The following is a 17713-nucleotide window of genomic DNA, read 5'->3' as shown; positions in this document are numbered from 1 at the left end:
ATAGTATGTGTAATGACATAAGTAGTTTACAGATGGTATTCTGTAAACTACTTATGATATTTATTCTAAGTTTAAGGTACACATGTAGTAATTTGAAGCGCTTATGTAAATAATAAAAAGTACCATGCTTTCAGGTGTCTATATTCATAACCCAGTTTTCAATTGTTTAAAAGTTCAAGTGCTAGTTCACCCAAAAATGAAAATGTTGTCATAATTTACTCTTTCTTCACTTGTTCCAAACCTACACTTGAGTTTCTTTCTTCTATTGGAAACAAAATTAGTCCACCAAATATTGATTTTTGAAAGGGATAGTTCACCAAAAATATTACTCACCCTATTTACTCTCCCTAAAGTGGTTATAAACTTTCATGAGTTTTTTCTTTTTCCGACTGAACACAAAAGACAATATATTTCAAAGAAAGCTTGAACAATTAATTTACATATTATTTGTTTTTCTTTTTGATTAACTGGTTACAGGTTTCAGCTTTTTAAAAATAAAAAATCTTTGTTTGTGTTCTACAGAAGAAAGAACTCATAAAGGTTTATAACAAATTATTGGTGTGCAAATACTGGGCAAGGTTTCAATTTTGGGTGAATTATCCCTTTAAGAAATTAGTAGTTGGTGGAATATCCCTAATTTTTTACATGCAGTTGAAGTCAGAATTATTAACTCCCCTGTTTATTTTACCCCCAGTTTCTGTTTAACGGGGAGAAGATTTTCACATTTCTAAACATAATTAATAACTAATTTCTAATGACTGATTTATTTTATCTTTGCCATGATGACGGTAAATAATATTTGACTAGATTTTTTAAAGACACTTCTATACAGCTTAAAGTGACATTTAAAGGCTTAACTATAGGTTATAGGTTAACTAGGCAGGGTAATTAGGCAAGTTATTGTATAACGATCATGGTTTGTTCTGTAGACTATCAAAAAAATCTAAATAGCTAAGGGGCTAATAATTTCGACCTTAAAATGGGTTCTAAAAAATTAGAAACTGCTTTTTTCTAGCCAAAATAAGTCATATAAGACTTTCTCCAGAAGAAAAAAAATATTATTAGAAATAGTGTGAAAATGTCTTTGTTCTGTATAGAATTGTGTTGTTCTAAAGAACCCTTCAAAGCTTCAAAGTTTTATAGGGTTCTTTATTTCCCGTCTTTTTTTATCTGTAACTGATAAATTACCATTTTTGGAGTTTAACCATCAACACCGACAAACAGCACTCTTATAACAGGTGATTTCTTTATTTCTTAATACTTCTAAACATTTGAACTTTTAAAATGTAACTTGTTTTCTACCAATCATGTCTTTGTCATTATTCTTTTCTTTTATTTTTGTTTAACAAAACATGTGTAAACACCTCTGTTCAGCTGAGGATGTATTTTCTTAAATGGCTAAATATAACAAAGATGTTTTTGTCCTAATTATTATTTAGGTTTATGTATAAAAAGTCAAAGAGAAATCTAAAATGTAACCCATGACTTTTTAAAACCCATTGTGTCTATGTTTGATTCTTTTTGAACTGTATAAACATAATTGTTTGTGTATAAACACATGGAAGAGGCACTGTAACTTCAACTCATGACTATTTGTTATATCGTCTGTATCTGTTTACTGAAACACACTCATAGCGATGCAATAACGGATCATGGATTGTGAAGACATTTCCCAGGATCTTTGGTCTTTGTTACATTTCCTGTTTCAGTTTTTTTGTTTTACTTCTTTATGTCTTTATTTAAGTTCAGTGTCAATTGTCATTTATTAGTGTGTTCAGTTAACTGTTGTGGTACTGTGATTTTTACTACCAGTTTACATCAATAATAACAAAACAGTATCTAATGTTGAGTATGTATAATGCTAACTTTAGCATTTTTTAAACCTCATCAGAGCCTGCAAGACTAATAATAATAATAATAATAATAATAATAATAATAAATGTATTAATATTTATGAAAATAATATTAAAAGATTTTTAAGGTCCACAAAAAGGTTTTGGTAATGGTTCTGACACAAGTTGAAAAACCTTAATTTGTTGTTTAGAACTTTTTTATTCTAATGACCAATTTTTGTTTGTTCAACAAACAAGCGACAAACAACAAACAAACAAACAAACAAACAAACAAACAAACAAACAAACAAACAAACAAACAAACAAACAAACAAACAAACAAACAAACAGTAAATCCAAAAGAAGTTGTTTGCTTTTTTCTTCCATAACTTTACATTTTTGTTTTCTCTAGTCAATTCTACTTCTTTTTCTTTTGTTAAATAGACAAAAATATAACTTCAGAGTGACGCATAGGAAGAGGTTTTATTTAGTTCGTTCAAATGCTGGGGATGTAAGCATATGCCCTTGAGAGTTCCTGTAACAATGAGGTGCTTATAGGTCACGGACAGATGCGGCACAAAAATAATAACGCGTAAAATCTAAACGGAAAGTGAGAAATGCGGCTCTGGAAACACTATTGTCTCTCATCTACCGAAGACCCGCCCAGGCTGATCAGCCTATCGCAGCTGGAGGACAGAAGTGACTGAGAGCCGCAGCCACAAGGACATGCTCAGTCCCCGCTACAATCTTCAGCTGCAGACGGAGAAGAACGCGCCTTCAATACATTTCAAAGGTGAGAACGTTTGCTGTACGTTATTAAAGTGACCAGTTTATAATGTTGCATTTTATTTTTGTTGAATTATTCCATCTTCATGACGTAATCGCGGGCTATTCGTTGAAACATTAAAATGCTTTCGGGACAGCGTTTAACTTTTCAAAGCCCCTCAGTGAGAAAACGTGGTACAGGTATTCTTCAAAAACACGCGTTTGATTGCCAGATTTGCTAGTGTTAATACTTAAATGGAAAGAAATTGAAGATTGATATGAAAATATCGATTCACAGAATATCAAATAAAAATCTACGTAGTTTTGCTTTTGTTTACATGCCCGGTATTTTTACGATGTTTCCCACTGCTGATATTACAAAGGGATCCTAAATGCTAAAAATAGAACTCAATGTGTTTTAGGATTATCAAATAAAATAGCGCATTAACAAAAAAGAAATTAACCTCCCACTAGGGAACGAATTAGTTGTGGTTTTCTTCCTTTGAGATTGAGTTTAATGTTGTTTATTTTGCTTTCCGTAATTAGCAGTCGCGGAAATCATCTCCACGTAACATTACAAAACATCTTCGTCCGTGCGAACCGTCTGAAAGTGAGCTCTTCATCCTGCTGACTGGATGTGATTCAGGCGTGCACTTTTTTCCACGACTCTATTTGAGAATCGGCCCATTTCCTGGCAGGAAGAGCTGCTCCAGGAGATGGTACAGATCACTTCTGAACTGAGTTTAGTAGGAGACTTTAAGCTATTAAGAGTAAATGGCTAGCAGGTCTGCAGTAACGTGCAGAGACCTCGAGTCGATCCATTTGTGACTTGCTTATTTGTCTATCAGGACTAGTTGAAATTTTCCATTAAGTCTGCCAACATTTTTATTTGGTTCCATCTTGTGGTCTCTAAATTGAACATTGTGCAGCGTTTAACTATAATTGAAGTCTTGTAACTTTTATATTTTAAAATGTATTTATATAATTGATAATAAAAGGGATTTTGTATGCATTTTACACACGTTTTTAACATTGTACAATAATAAGCTGGTAGCAAATCATCCAGGATTCAAGAGCTCCAGATACTTGAACTGCTGCAGCTGTTCACAAATGTCTAAATATTTTGCCCTGCCTGAAGAAGGCTGCCTGTTGAAGCACGCTGGGTATCCTGCAAAGTTCTTGTACCCTCGGGTTTCTCTTTTTAATGATCGTGGTTACTCATTTTGTGTGTAAGACAGACAGATTGCATCTAAATATGCTCTTTGATAGTGTAATCTTTCTTGAGAAATATTTATAAATGTGAAAACAGAACTCAAGAGTGCCAGACAAAGACTGATCGTATTTACTTGTGACTTAAGCACCATTGGATGGTTAACATTTTCAGCAAGTATACACAACTTGAGGATTTATAGTCAGCTGAGTTTTGGTTTGTCTAATTCGTTTGCCTACCAGTTTGTGATGATTAAGCTACTTGCATTGTATTTTTTTGTAATTGTGTGCACATGTTTGTGTGTATATGAGAATCTCTCTGTATTAGGTTTGGCAATACCTATAAAGGCAATATATTATATATTTTTATAGTAGTTCTTAATTGAAAGTGTTGTTCTTAATGATTTATAAAATTAAGGCAATACTGAAACTGAGTGAAACAACAACAACAACAACAACAACAAGCGAAGCAAAATAAATACACATGGGCTATGATGATGCATTACGTTTTTATGAATCACTACAATCAGTCTTTTCCCAGAGATGGGTTGCAGCTGGAAGGGCATCTGCTGCGTTGAACATGTGCTGGCTAAGTTGGCGGTTCATTCAGCTGTGGCGACCCCGGATTAATATAGGGACTAAGCCAAAAAGAAAGTGAATGAACAATCAGACTGAACGTCATCAATAATAGACTTAGGATTGTTTGCTTGACTTACATTATAGTATTAGATTGGCTGAGAGTAATTAAATTAAAAGCAAGTTTGACTTTATTAGCTACTAAAAGCTCATCGTATATTAATCTTCAAAAAATATGTAATTCATTGTGTTTGTATGACAGTTTTGTTGTTTTTGCAAATATGACCTCTGTATTAGGGCTGGGCGATTAATCATTAATTAAACATTCAGAACCTATAATCGATCTAATTTTCCCAGGTTGATTTTATTTTATTTTTTCAATTACTTTGCCTACCGCATATGGGGTTACGTGACCCTATTCTGTTTCCCACAGCTTGCAGCCACATCTGATCTCTGGTCAAGTAGGACGAGGACCCTCTTTTGAGCCTTATTTTACACTACATTGACGTTGATTGGAAGCTACGCCAGAGATGCCTTGAGACAGCATATATTCCATTACATTAAAATAATTTTCTTACATTTAAATAATTTGTTATACAGAAGTCGCAATAAATGCACTGTTTAAAATAATAATTACAGGATATACAAGAGTTTTTGTATTTAGAAGTGATGCTGCATATTTCCAATTTTTAGTATGAAAAACACTGAAAATAGTGTATTAAAGTTATAATAAATATAAAGTTATTTATTAGGGCTGGGTGATTAATCGAAGTAATCAAAATTCAAATTCAGAACCTATAATCAATTTAATTTTTCCATGTAAATTTTTTCAATTACTTTCTCTAACGCGTGGAGTCACTTGACCCCGCTTTGTTAGGGCTAATTTTTACTCATTATATTATGATTTAGATTTCTATTATTCTGATATTATACTTCTACCAAGCACACATGCATGGTCTGGTGCAGCCTTCGCATACCCGCATACCTCTAAAACAAATGTAACTACACGTCACAATGCGATGGTCGGTTTGCTATCAGTGACGAGCGTGGATGGCACTGAGAGCTGCGTTTTAGGCAATGTGTGTTTTAATTTTAGTTGTTCAGCGTTGATGTTCAATAAATAATAATAGATAGTAGATAGTGTGTGTTCACTTCAATTGTTTTAAAATCAAGTAATGCACCCTACATTCAAACCTCTCTCACTAATATGTGAGTACTGTACAAAACTTGTCAGTGAACTATGAGGGCAAAAGCATAAAATAAATAGATGAAATAATTGTTCATTAATCTTAATCGCATTAAAATGGTAAGTTAATCGAAATTTAGAGTTTTAGGCCAAAACGCTCAGCTCCATTACTTATTTTCACTTTTTATTGGAAAAGCTTACTCTTGGTTTTAGGTGTGTTTAAATTTCAGTTGTTTAACGCTGATATTCAGTAAATAATCATAGATAGTAGATGGTGTGTGTTTCCTTCCCTTCTTTTAAAGTTAAGTAATGCACCCTTCATTCAAAAATCTCTCAATTGTTATTTGCGAGCATGTTTTTTGTACAAAAACTGCCAGTAAACTATAAGGGCAAAAAAAAAAAAAAAAATATATATATATATATTGTTCATAAGGTGTAATCGTTAAAATGTTCAATAAATCGAGATTTTGGGCCAAATAGCCCAGCTCTACTCTGTATATAACAATTGTGTCCACTGGTGTCTTGATTTAATCATGCTGAAGTGCATTTTAGCTTATTTTATTTTAGTGTCATCAAATTTGATTTTAATGAACCGTGAAGTGTTTTTTGTTAGTTTTGCTTTAAAGCATAAATTATATGGGAGATAATTTACCTTAGCTCATGTTTAGCTCAGGTTGTGGGACTTAAATTACACTTCATCGGGTACTTCTACTACAACTGGATACTTGTCTGCATTTTGTGAAAGGTGCCTTAGTAAGTCTACTCATTAACAGTAGTTAAAATATGTACACTAGTTCTAGTATACGCCACTTCCCTGAGGCATCTCACTACTTTGTTTGTGTCAATGCTGTCCATCTGTGCAGGCCTTTTATAGGTGCATAAATATAATCCACTTACTTTTTTTGATCGTCCGACTGCAGCAAAGTGAATCTCAATAATTAATAAGGCCAATGAAATATGCTTTGTGTATGATATGATGCAAGAAGTGCAGCTCCAAAAGAGATTAGAGGAAGCCTGGCAGACTGCCTTCATCAGGAATCATCTGAATGTAAGAGAACAGTGCACTACTGCTCTTGAATGCTTGATGATCTGCATTGTTATACAGTATCTATTAGGATTCATGTCGCATTTCCAATTGTAATTCAACTCAGAGGTGTGTACTCATAATTATTAGACATTACATATTGGATCGTTGGAGGTGAGATTGGCTTGACAGTGATATGCAAATTAAATTATTCAAGTACAAATGGGCTGTTTTCTGTATAAACAAATGTTCCGTACTTGTTTGGCTGTGAATTTTTTTCCTGTTGGGAAAAAAAAAACGGTATTAATGAACAATTTTGATGCATCTAACTATTGCTTTTATTTGGGATGAACATATTGGCATTTCCTGTGAACAAATCATTCTTTCCTTAATGTTCTAGCAGTTGAGCTACAAGAACTAACTTGCTAATAAAAAAAGAGCAGCTGCGTGCTGGTTGACTTTCAAATTTTAAACATCCATGAGTTTATATTTAGTCTAGTGTAGTCCTGTCAGAAGTCAAAAGCTATTTGTGTGTGTGCTCAATGAAAAGTGTTAAAGTTTCATTATTTACATTGTAGACTATGGACATGACGGTTTCTCTCAGCGTATTGGTTCATCAGAGCCTTTGTTGAGGGTGAATTCTGTAAACAATTCTTATTATAAATGACAAAGTGTAAAGGATCAAATTAATAAATAGGATATTTATTATACACTACAATGTAGATGGCTGATTCTGTTACAGCTTGAAATGTTTCAAGAGATAAGAACTTGGCCTGAAGTGTTTTATTTGTCATGCTCCTTACTACATCAATGTTTTTGGAGTAACAACCCTAAAATGCAAGACTGAAATGACATTATGATTATGACAAGGTGATAACCATGGCTACTATGAGTCTTCGCTTACCAGTGTGTTCGCAGAGTCTTAAAAAGTATTAAAAGTTGATTAATCAATTATGAGAAAATTAAGGCCCTTAAAAGGTATTAAAGTCTTAATCGTTTTTTTTCTAAGGTCTTAAATTTTGATCGTGCGTTGTCCAAAGTTTTTGACTCGAAAAAAACATAAATATATTTATGTTCCTCCTAATATTAACAATGACATGCTCAATCCACACGATTGGTTTGGGCTAGGGCACGTCCGGCCTAGGTCGTCTGGGTGATGTCACATAATTTGCAACAAACCTGGAAAGGTGATGTGACCCTCTGCACATGAGGCAAAACCATAGAGCGAAAATGACAGCAAAATAGAAAAATGTAAGTTTTCGTACTCCTTGTTGGAGAAAGACTTCAGACTTTGGAAGAGTTTAAACAGTGGCTGAAGTCTGTCACCGAAAACAATCGTGTAATTTAATCTTTCAATTCTTTATTTCTTCCAAGATTGTCTGAGTTTTGTTGCATGCTTGTGCTCCATTGCTTTATTTAACTACAACTGTTTATTAACCACTGTTTATTAAGTTAAAGGTTTGATACTGATTAGAACTTAAAGTGGCGATGAGGTCTTACAATATTCTGAGGAGGTATTTAAAAAGTCTTAAAAAGGTATTAAAATTAATTTTAGGATTCCTGAATATACCCTGTTAATGATGACTAGTTTATTTTGATGTTCTTCTTTTCACTACTAAGTTTCATTAATTAAAAAAGTGTAATAATTAAAGGCTAAATGCTGTTTAAATGTAGACATGTTATTTATACAGTTTTATTATCGATTAACTAATTAGCTTTTTTTATATTTAGTTAAATTATTAAATTGTTTGGTAGGTTTTACTATGATACTGACATAGTTTTTAGAGAAATTTGGAAATACCAGCTACTAAAACATTGAACCAACCCCAGTCTATCATATCAGCTTTCTTTAGTGAGGATTAATAGTATTTTATTCTGTTTCAGCAAGCCACTCAAGTCATTTATAGAGAAACATTATACAGTATATCATGTTATATTCTTAATTCAGAATCCTTTTATGCATTTCCAGGAGGATGATTCCAGTGACTGAATTCCGGCAGTTCACGGAACAGCAGCCAGCGTTCCGGGTTCTGAAGCCATGGTGGGACGTGTTCACAGACTACCTCTCTGTGGTCATGCTTATGATAGGCGTGTTTGGATGCACTCTGCAGGTAAACCAAATGACAACTAAATGTTTACTGCTCAAAAGCTAAACATCTTAAGCCATACTAAGACACACCAACTTCTTGACCTAATGGCAATGGAATAATAAATGACTTCATGCCATACATGGATTTCCTCTGTGCATGAACAGCCCACTGTTGAGCAGTTTATACTGCATAAAGAAGTGAGAGTTTGTTAACGGAAAAAGGCTAAATTCCAGTCACCACACACGAAAAGATTACCCCTCCTTCTGCTCTTGGTGGCCCCTCTATAAACACAAAACGACTCTCGTAGACCTGCTACTTGGCCTCATAAAATAGTGGGTGGAGCTTCAAGTGGCAAACTTGCCATTCCGTTTAAATTCCTCCTAGATGATCCTAATTATTGTTAGTTTCAACAAACAATATTAACAGGAACCCATTGTTAGGGTGGAGATATCCCTCACTGTCCCTGGAGGTGAGCATCAAAGAATGAGAAGGCTTTGAAAATTGTGACTGTATGTTCATCATGATCCCAGTGAAGGCAGTATTAATTGTCCTAATTAATTCTTTTACTAATATCATTGGGTAATCCCATGGTTCCAAAGGCGGAATAAAAAGCCTCCTCTTTGCTAAATTGCCATGTTTGACTGGGGGCACTTTGAGTGACCATGTAGTGCATAATGCACATTTTATTAGCCACTTGGGGCTGCTGTGCCTCGCATCCATTTTACTGCAGAGATGCCACGTTCAGAGCTGCTGATGGTTCATTAGCTGGCTTTACTCAGCATTCAGCCTGCCACACTATAGTGCCGTGTAGAGCTCTCACAGTTTTCCTTCGCTCTCATTTCAGCTGATTTTTTTCTGTTTCTCATTACCTTCCCAGACAGAAACTACATGGTAATTACCAGGCAAACTAAAACTGTTTTGCAGGAAAGGAAGGGGGAAGGGCACATATCTCGAATTGAAAACAGAATACTTTTGTTTACTGCTTTTCGCATCTCGTGTGGGTCGCTTCCCCTGCTTAGTGTTTTTTTTTTTTTTTTTACATATTGTTTAATGATTAGTTAAGAACCTTTTAAACTATTATTAATTTCCCTCTAGAATTCAAGAGCAATGATTTCTCATTTCCTGTCTGAGTCACAACACTGATGTCAGAGCACCAAAATAGTTCTTTAAAAGAGATGCTACTCATCAGATTGTGTTACATGGTTCGTAGCAATCTAAACTGGTGAGGGGTTGTAATTCAATATAAAATGAGCCTTATCTGCTGTGTTTTATATAGAAATGGCCAATTCTTTTGAGGTTCATTAGCCATTAACTTTCAGTGTTTTTTTTTTTTTTTTTTTACATGGATTTAAATGACTTGTACGCTTGAGGAAATTAATATTATTAAAATGTTCGTACATGAACAGGTCCTGGTCTTCCATTAACTTTAGCTACTTTTTTATTTTTGAACTTGAGGTTAACCTTGATGGAAACACTTCTGGGTGTGTAAATTCAGCAAAGTTGTTAAAAGTACAAGTATATCCACAGGCTGAGGAGAATTCGTTTTAGGTTATGGATTATAAAGAGTATTTACTGTCTGCTGGGAAACAGCTAAACTGACCACCAGTAACAACAACAACAACAACATCAACAACAACAACAAAGAGTAACCTGAACACTTTCCTAAGCTTGAAACTTCTCCAGAATGCTAATGCAAGACCATTTAGTGTAATAGTTTGTGGTGTCATTATATAAGCTAATGTGCTTATTTGATTTTGCATGTTTCCTGGCAGCTTTTGATAACACTTATATTATGGCAGATAATGGTTCCTTTTACAATGCCGTTCTATTCCACACAATTAAGGTGGACTTCTTTGAGATAACTTGCATAATGCCATTGGTAGGAAATCTGAATTCTCATCAAGTTTGTTGGAAAATACAAACAAACTGTAAATTGTAAATTATTTAAAATATGTGTATGGAAACTGAATAGCAATAGTCTGTATATACCCTTTTAGTCATAGATTCAAGATTTCTTTCTAGAAAGTTATTGGCCAGTTGGAGAATAGGGGTGGGTGGTATGACCAAAATTATCTAAAAAGTAAAAAGTCTTTTTTTTTTTTTTTTTTTCATGGTAACAGTATGTTTCACAATATTCCTGAAAATCAAGGAGAAAGGTTACAATAAACAAACATGAATATTAAAAAAAAAAAATTAAATGACTTGGAAGTGATATTATAAGGTAAAATAATCAACAGGGCTGTGCAATGTGATATTGTATATGTATTGTATGGACAAAATGAAAAGTCAGTTGTTTCATATTATGCTATTTCGTGGTTTCATATTATGCTATTTCGTGGTGTCACAAGATACCTTGTTTACTGTAATATATTCTCATCATTTATATGTGTGCAATATTACAAGCCATTACTTAGATGCAGACAAAAATACGAATAACTGCAAGGTGAGAAAGTTGTACACTTTTATTTTTATGTTGGACCTGTAATCAAGTGTTTTATGTGTTATAAATATTTATTTTACATTTCTACATTTTAGATCAAACATGTTTCATAAAGTACTAAATCAAATGAAAAATTGATCTGTGATACATTTCTAAGTTTATGCTTTAAAATTGTTTTTTTTAATTATTTTTTTTTTATATTTAATATTTTAATGCCCAGCCCTAGAGCAGATACTAAATTAAGCCTTTAATGATTGATATAACAGTCAATAAGTCAAGCTTTATATATATATATATATATATATATATATATATATATATATATATATATATATATATATACTGACAAATACAAGGCTAAGCATTTCATGACATTATTGTTGGTGAATTTTAATTTAGTTTTCATAATTTTATAGCACCCCTATATTTGAAATAGTGAACTTGAGTTCACATAAGAAGCAATATATAAATGACCTGTATGGCTTTATTCCATATTTTGTCATGCACCACACCTACCGAAAGGCTATTTGTTTGCAGTGTAGATGCAAGCTTGATCAAGGTGACCCATAGCGAACTGTACTGAACTCAAATGAAACATACCGCTCAATGGCAGCGAGGCATATCTTGCTGAGGGATATTATACACATTCTGTATTCACATTTGCACTTTCAAATAGTCCAAAACAGTTTATTGAAATCACAGGCAAAATTTACCTCAGATATTTGACCTGATCTTACTATGAGTGATCAAGGCAGCGCCCACACTGCACATGTGTTAGTCACACCCACTTATTTAAATGTTGCAATATACACAGAATTATTAAAAAAAAAATATATATATATATTTTTACAATTCATTCTGCTGTAACCATATAGAGTGTCATGCCCCTATTGCAGAAAATAGATCTTGTGTGAACAGGTCCTTTTAAATAGTGTGGCAATTTTCAAGCTTGAGAAGAACAGTGCACTTTTTCTAATGTACTGGTAATGTCATTCCTGTAATTTTACTTCAGTTTACCAGTATTTCTGTGTGAAAGTGGATAGTGTTATATCAAATCAAAATGTTAATTTAAAAACAAATAACTACTCTATTAATAAGAATTGATTTTTGTTCCCTTTTAGGTGATGCAGGACAAAATCATATGCCTTCCTCAAAGGACATTCTCTACAAACCAGACAGAGCTGATGTGCCCTCCTCCTTCTTCAAATCAGGTTTCCACAATGCCTGTCTATGAGTTGAAAGGACTGAAGACCAACTTGGATATTCAGCAGTATAACTACATAAACCAAATGTGCTACGAAAAGGCTCTGCATTGGTATGCAAAGTACTTCCCTTATCTGGTTCTCATACATACCCTAATTTTCATAGTGTGCAGCAATTTTTGGTTCAAGTTCCCTGGCTCCAGCTCTAAAATTGAGCACTTTATATCAATCCTGGGCAAATGTTTTGACTCACCATGGACTACGAGAGCACTGTCTGAAGTTTCTGGAGAGAATCCGGAGGAGAAAGACAACAAGAAGAACAGTGCCAGCAGGTTAAACCTTGAAACTCCAATTGGAGAGGGCAACCTGGAGAAGACTCAGTCTTTAAGATCAATTCCTGAAAAGATTGTTGTTGACAAGCCAGCACCAAGTGTCCTTGACAAAAAGGAAGGAGAGCAAGCCAAGGCTTTGTTTGAAAAGGTCAAAAAATTTCGCCTACATGTGGAAGAGGGTGATATACTATATATGATGTATGTTCGCCAGACTGTCGTAAAAGTGCTGAAGTTTATCCTTATAATTGCGTACAACAGCGTTCTGGTGTCAAAGGTTAGATTCAGTGTTACTTGTACCGAGAACATGCTGGACATGACAGGTTACCGGTACTTCTGTTGCAATCATACTATGGCCCACTTGTTCTCTAAGCTTTCCTACTGTTACTTGTGTTTTGTTGGTGTTTATGGACTCACGTGCCTTTATACATCATACTGGTTGTTCTACATTTCCCTCAAGGAATACTCCTTTGAATATGTTAGGCAAGAGACTGGAATTGATGACATCCCTGATGTAAAAAATGACTTTGCTTTCATGTTGCACATGATTGATCAGTACGATCCCCTGTATTCCAAGAGATTTGCAGTGTTTTTGTCTGAGGTGAGCGAAAACAAGTTGAAGCAGCTCAACCTTAACCATGAGTGGACAGCCGACAAGCTTCGGCAGAAGCTGCAGACTAACAGCAATAACAGGCTAGAACTTCAACTCTTCATGCTGTATGGTCTCCCTGATACCATCTTTGAGGTGACTGAGCTCCAGTCGTTGAAGCTTGAGATCATTAATAATGTGACCATACCAGCAGCCATTGCCCAACTGGAAGATCTCCAGGAGCTTTCGCTTTACCAGTGCTCACTCAAGATCCACAGTGCAGCCACCTCATTCCTCAAGGAGAACTTGAAGGTTTTGCGTGTAAAGTTTGATGACAGCCGTGAACTCCCACAGTGGTTGTATGTTTTGCGGAATTTGGAAGAGCTTCATCTGATTGGCTCATTAGGTTCAGACGCAGCAAAGAACGTAACCCTAGACTCTCTACGAGAGCTCAAAGCGTTGAAGACCCTGACACTCAAGAGCAACTTCACCAAAATCCCACAGTCCATCGTAGATGTGGCCAGCCATCTACAACGCCTCAGTATTTGCAATGATGGCACCAAACTGGTCATGCTTAACAACCTGAAAAAGATGGGCAATCTTACGGAACTTGAGTTGGTTCACTGCGACCTGGAACGTATACCCCATGCTATTTTTAGCCTGACTAACCTGCAGATGTTGGATCTGAAAGAAAATAATCTACGCTCCATTGAAGAGATCCTTAGCTTCCAGCATCTCCGCAAGTTGACCTGTCTGAAGCTTTGGCACAATGGCATCGCTTTTATACCTGAACACATCAAAAAACTTGGCAGCTTGGAGCGCCTCTACCTTAGCCATAATAAGATTGAGATCTTGCCTTCACACTTGTTCCTCTGCAACAAACTGCGCTACCTCGACGTTTCCAATAACGACATCCGTTTTATTCCACCAGAGATTGGCGTCCTTCAAAGCCTTCAGTACTTCTCTGTTAGCTGTAACAAAATCGAGAATATTCCTGATGAACTTTTCTTCTGCAAGAAGCTGAAGACGCTGAAGCTAGGCAGAAACATGCTGTCTGTCCTCTCTCCAAAGATTTCTTTCCTAAGCGTACTGACTCATTTGGAGTTAAAGGGTAATCACTTTGAGATCTTACCAGCTGAACTTGGGGCTTGCTGTGCATTAAAACGCAGTGGACTTGCGGTAGAAGATGCACTGTTTGAGACGCTGCCTTCAGACATCAGGGAACAAATGCAAGAAGAGTGAGGTTCTACAGCTTTGATTTAATGCCAAATGTTGTAATCTGACTCCTTAAGAGGCAAGACTTCAGGTGTTCCATCCTGTAGCATGTATTGTGATCCATATGGGTGAGTACCTACAGTTTCACATTTAAAGCTGGACTTGTGCTTAATAGCCTTTTATTGCAAAAAAAGAGGAAGAAACACCCTCAAAAAATCTAGGGATGAACACCTTTCAATGCCTTATATTGTATATTATGAAGAAGTCATTACAATTATCAAAAGACTTTATCTTAATTTTCTAAGATAACTTTTTTGTCTATCAGAAATGGACAACTTATGACAGGGATTCATTTACAGACAATGGAATGCAATTCCATTGGATGTTTTCTCATACAACTGACACCTGCTTTCATGATCCATTAAGCTTTACAGGTCAAGTACTGTCCAACATGTTTTGCACTGGAAGTAGTGGTATTAGAATTTGCACTGGAAACTTTAACATTCCTTTTATTTTGCTTTTACTTTATGCGTAAAGGTCTTTACAAAGATTTGAAGTATATATAAAAGGAAAACTCCGTTATTGTAATCATTTATTGATTTGTAGCAGATTTTTTTATTTCGTTTTGCATATTTACTTTCATTGTAATGCTTTGTGAGAGCATGCTCCTCATACTCTCCTTCATGTTCTTAGCTTCGCTGTTTTAATGTTAAACAAGTTTGACAGCTGTTGGTATTAGATTTTGAGCAGATAAAGATAACCGCCTTACAGTATACAATAATTTTTATGAACTAGTTGTACCAGCTTAACTGTCATGACGATTTCTTAAGGGTTCTGTATTCTGCTTTGGTTTGCTTAGTTTAAATTCTAAAATCTCTGATTTGACTACTTTATTTTAATGTATAATCGAGATGCAGAAGACATTTGTCTTTGCTTAACTTTAGCTTTTAGATTTAACTTTTACCTTTCATGTTTTTTAAACAGCAGTAACAACAATGTACTATAAAAGACATTTTAGAATTATTCATCATGTTATTCAACAGTATTTGCCAATTTAATATTGTATGTGTATGCTCTTTTCTATTTTATGACAAACATTTGTTAGAAACATAACTCTAACCATATATACAATGTCTTTATGCAAAAAATAAAATAGTCTAGGATCTCTCAAGGTGTGCTTAGATAAATCAGGTAGACTTAAGTTTCCTTAGTATTTTCTCTCTGCTACTCGGAGGTGATGGATTAGGAGTGTGTGTCTTGTCTTGAGGTCATGTAAATGATAATTACATTGTCACTGATCTGATGTTGCCTTGTGGGAGGTGATTCGTCTGATGTACTGAGATCAGCATGTGGCCTTTTTCTACAGACTGCCAATTATATCCACATTATAATAACAAACAAGTATCACTGAAACAGTGTTTCACATGTATTAGGATTAGAAAGTGTCTTGGAATTTATAAATCTTTAGTCGTTGAAGGATACTTGAGATGTGTAGATCACCATATGTGTTTGTGTGTTGTTTTATAGCATGTATTGTTTTAGCAATAAACACAGCATTAGCTTTGGATCATTTGTAGTCATTTATTGACAGTAGATGTGTCCTGAGGTTGGAATGTTGTCCGCATGTTAAGGATGTAAAGGTTTGGATATGAAAGCGCTTCAGTGTAGATGTACATTTTAAGTCATAAAATGAAGGATGTTGATTGTTTGCAGTTAGCCAAAAAAAATGCTAACAAAACATAGTGCTACCATATGCCTTATTTTTTTGTATTGTTTGCATTCTACCAAAGTGTTTTTAATTTGTAAAAAGGCTTAAATAAAAGATTTTGTTTTGCCATTTGTGTTGAGTTCAGTAAATGTTTTGAAATTCTCAAGGAAGAGTTGTCACCCAGGTGGCAGTATTGTGCTGTAAATGCAGTCAGGACATCAGTCTATGAAATGTTTAAAGGGACAGTTCACCCAAAAGGAAAATGCTATCATTTACTCACCCTTCACTCTTCACTCATTGTTTTTTTAAACTGCACACACACACACACACACACACACACACACACACACACACGCACACACACACATAATCACACACGCACAAAAAATGTTTTAAACTGATAACCTAATTCATAGTATTTGTTTTGCCTAATTAACTATATTCTTATTGTGTTTTCAATACAATTTCTGGAGCAAAAAAATTGTCTTGAATTAAATGTAATCTAATCAGCCAAAACACAAGTAGATGAATCAGACACATTACTGTTTACACTTGATGTTTAAATTTGTCTCTTAGATCCACTTTCTGGATTTCTTTAAAAGAAAAATCTAGTGTGCAAGTGTATGTTTGGACTATTTCTGATTGATTTATCTGATATTGTAAAAATTTGCTTACACAATTGACATATTAATGCAAAAAAACAAAAAAATCTTTTTCTCTTTATGTCAGTTTGATGGCTGCAGCCACGCTTTAACCTTACTGTTAGTTTGCTACAAGGGAATGATTTGCAAAAAAAGCCCCACCCACTGTTTAATATTATTTCAGTTAAAAGTACATCAACATAATGAAGTAAAAGTCTCAGCAACTTCCAGTTCATGCAGACTTCAATCTTATCAGCAACAGCTCCGGTTTCCTCACGAGTTCAAAGACATGCGCTATAGATCAATTGTGTAAGCTGAATTGTCCGTAGTGTTTGTGTGTGAATGAGCGTGTATGGATGTTTCCCAGTGATGGGTTTGCGGCTGTAAGTGCATCTGCTGCGTAAAACATATGCTGGATAAATTGGCTGTTCATTTTGCTGTGGCGACTCCAGATTAATAAAGGGACTAAGGCGAAAAGAAAATGACCCCTCCCTCCCCAAAAAAGCAACAACATTGTTTTTGATTAGATTTAACTTCATTGTCATTACACATGTACATGTAAAAAACAAGGCCATGAAATGCAATTTAGGTCTAACGAGGAGTGCAATAGCAGCAATTGCAGGATACAAGTTATAAGTATAAGTTATAAAGTGCAATTCTAGAAAAACTAAATGTAATATTTACAGTTGGATGTACTATGATGGATTTATTTAGTTGTTTGAATGAGCAGCAAAAGTCATTTTTTGAGTGTAGGTGGCCGTTTGTGCTGTCGAACACATTTAACCACACTAATGTTTACACTAAATGAAATCAATCTGATCTAGGATAATGTGTTTTCAACAACCTCTGGAAGTGGTCAAAAGTCGACAAGCTCAAAGATATCCAAACATGTTTACACATGCATGTT

The 17713-nt window shown here is 34.7% G+C and overlaps 2 protein-coding genes across 2 annotated transcripts in view; one reads left to right on the top strand and one right to left on the bottom strand.

Moving 5' to 3' along the window:
* The window catches only part of LOC147836356 (uncharacterized), a 702935-nt gene that overhangs the window by 569071 nt on the left and 116151 nt on the right, over positions 1-17713 (bottom strand). The gene's annotated exons all lie outside the window — the stretch shown is intronic.
* lrrc8c (leucine rich repeat containing 8 VRAC subunit C) lies at positions 2515-16295 on the top strand. Its single transcript, NM_001326544.2, has 3 exons — positions 2515-2625; positions 8562-8703; positions 12244-16295. Exons 2-3 carry the CDS (start codon positions 8566-8568, stop codon positions 14482-14484), a joined length of 2379 nt encoding a protein of 792 aa, NP_001313473.1. The 5' UTR covers positions 2515-2625; positions 8562-8565; the 3' UTR covers positions 14485-16295.

The sequence above is a fragment of the Danio rerio genome, chromosome 6, assembly GCF_052040795.2.
Source record: "Danio rerio strain M-AB ecotype USA chromosome 6, GRCz13ab, whole genome shotgun sequence".
NCBI classification, from domain to species: domain Eukaryota; kingdom Metazoa; phylum Chordata; class Actinopteri; order Cypriniformes; family Danionidae; genus Danio; species Danio rerio.
The sequence above is the reverse complement of the archived record's forward strand: the minus strand, read 5'-3'. Positions and strand labels throughout refer to the sequence as shown.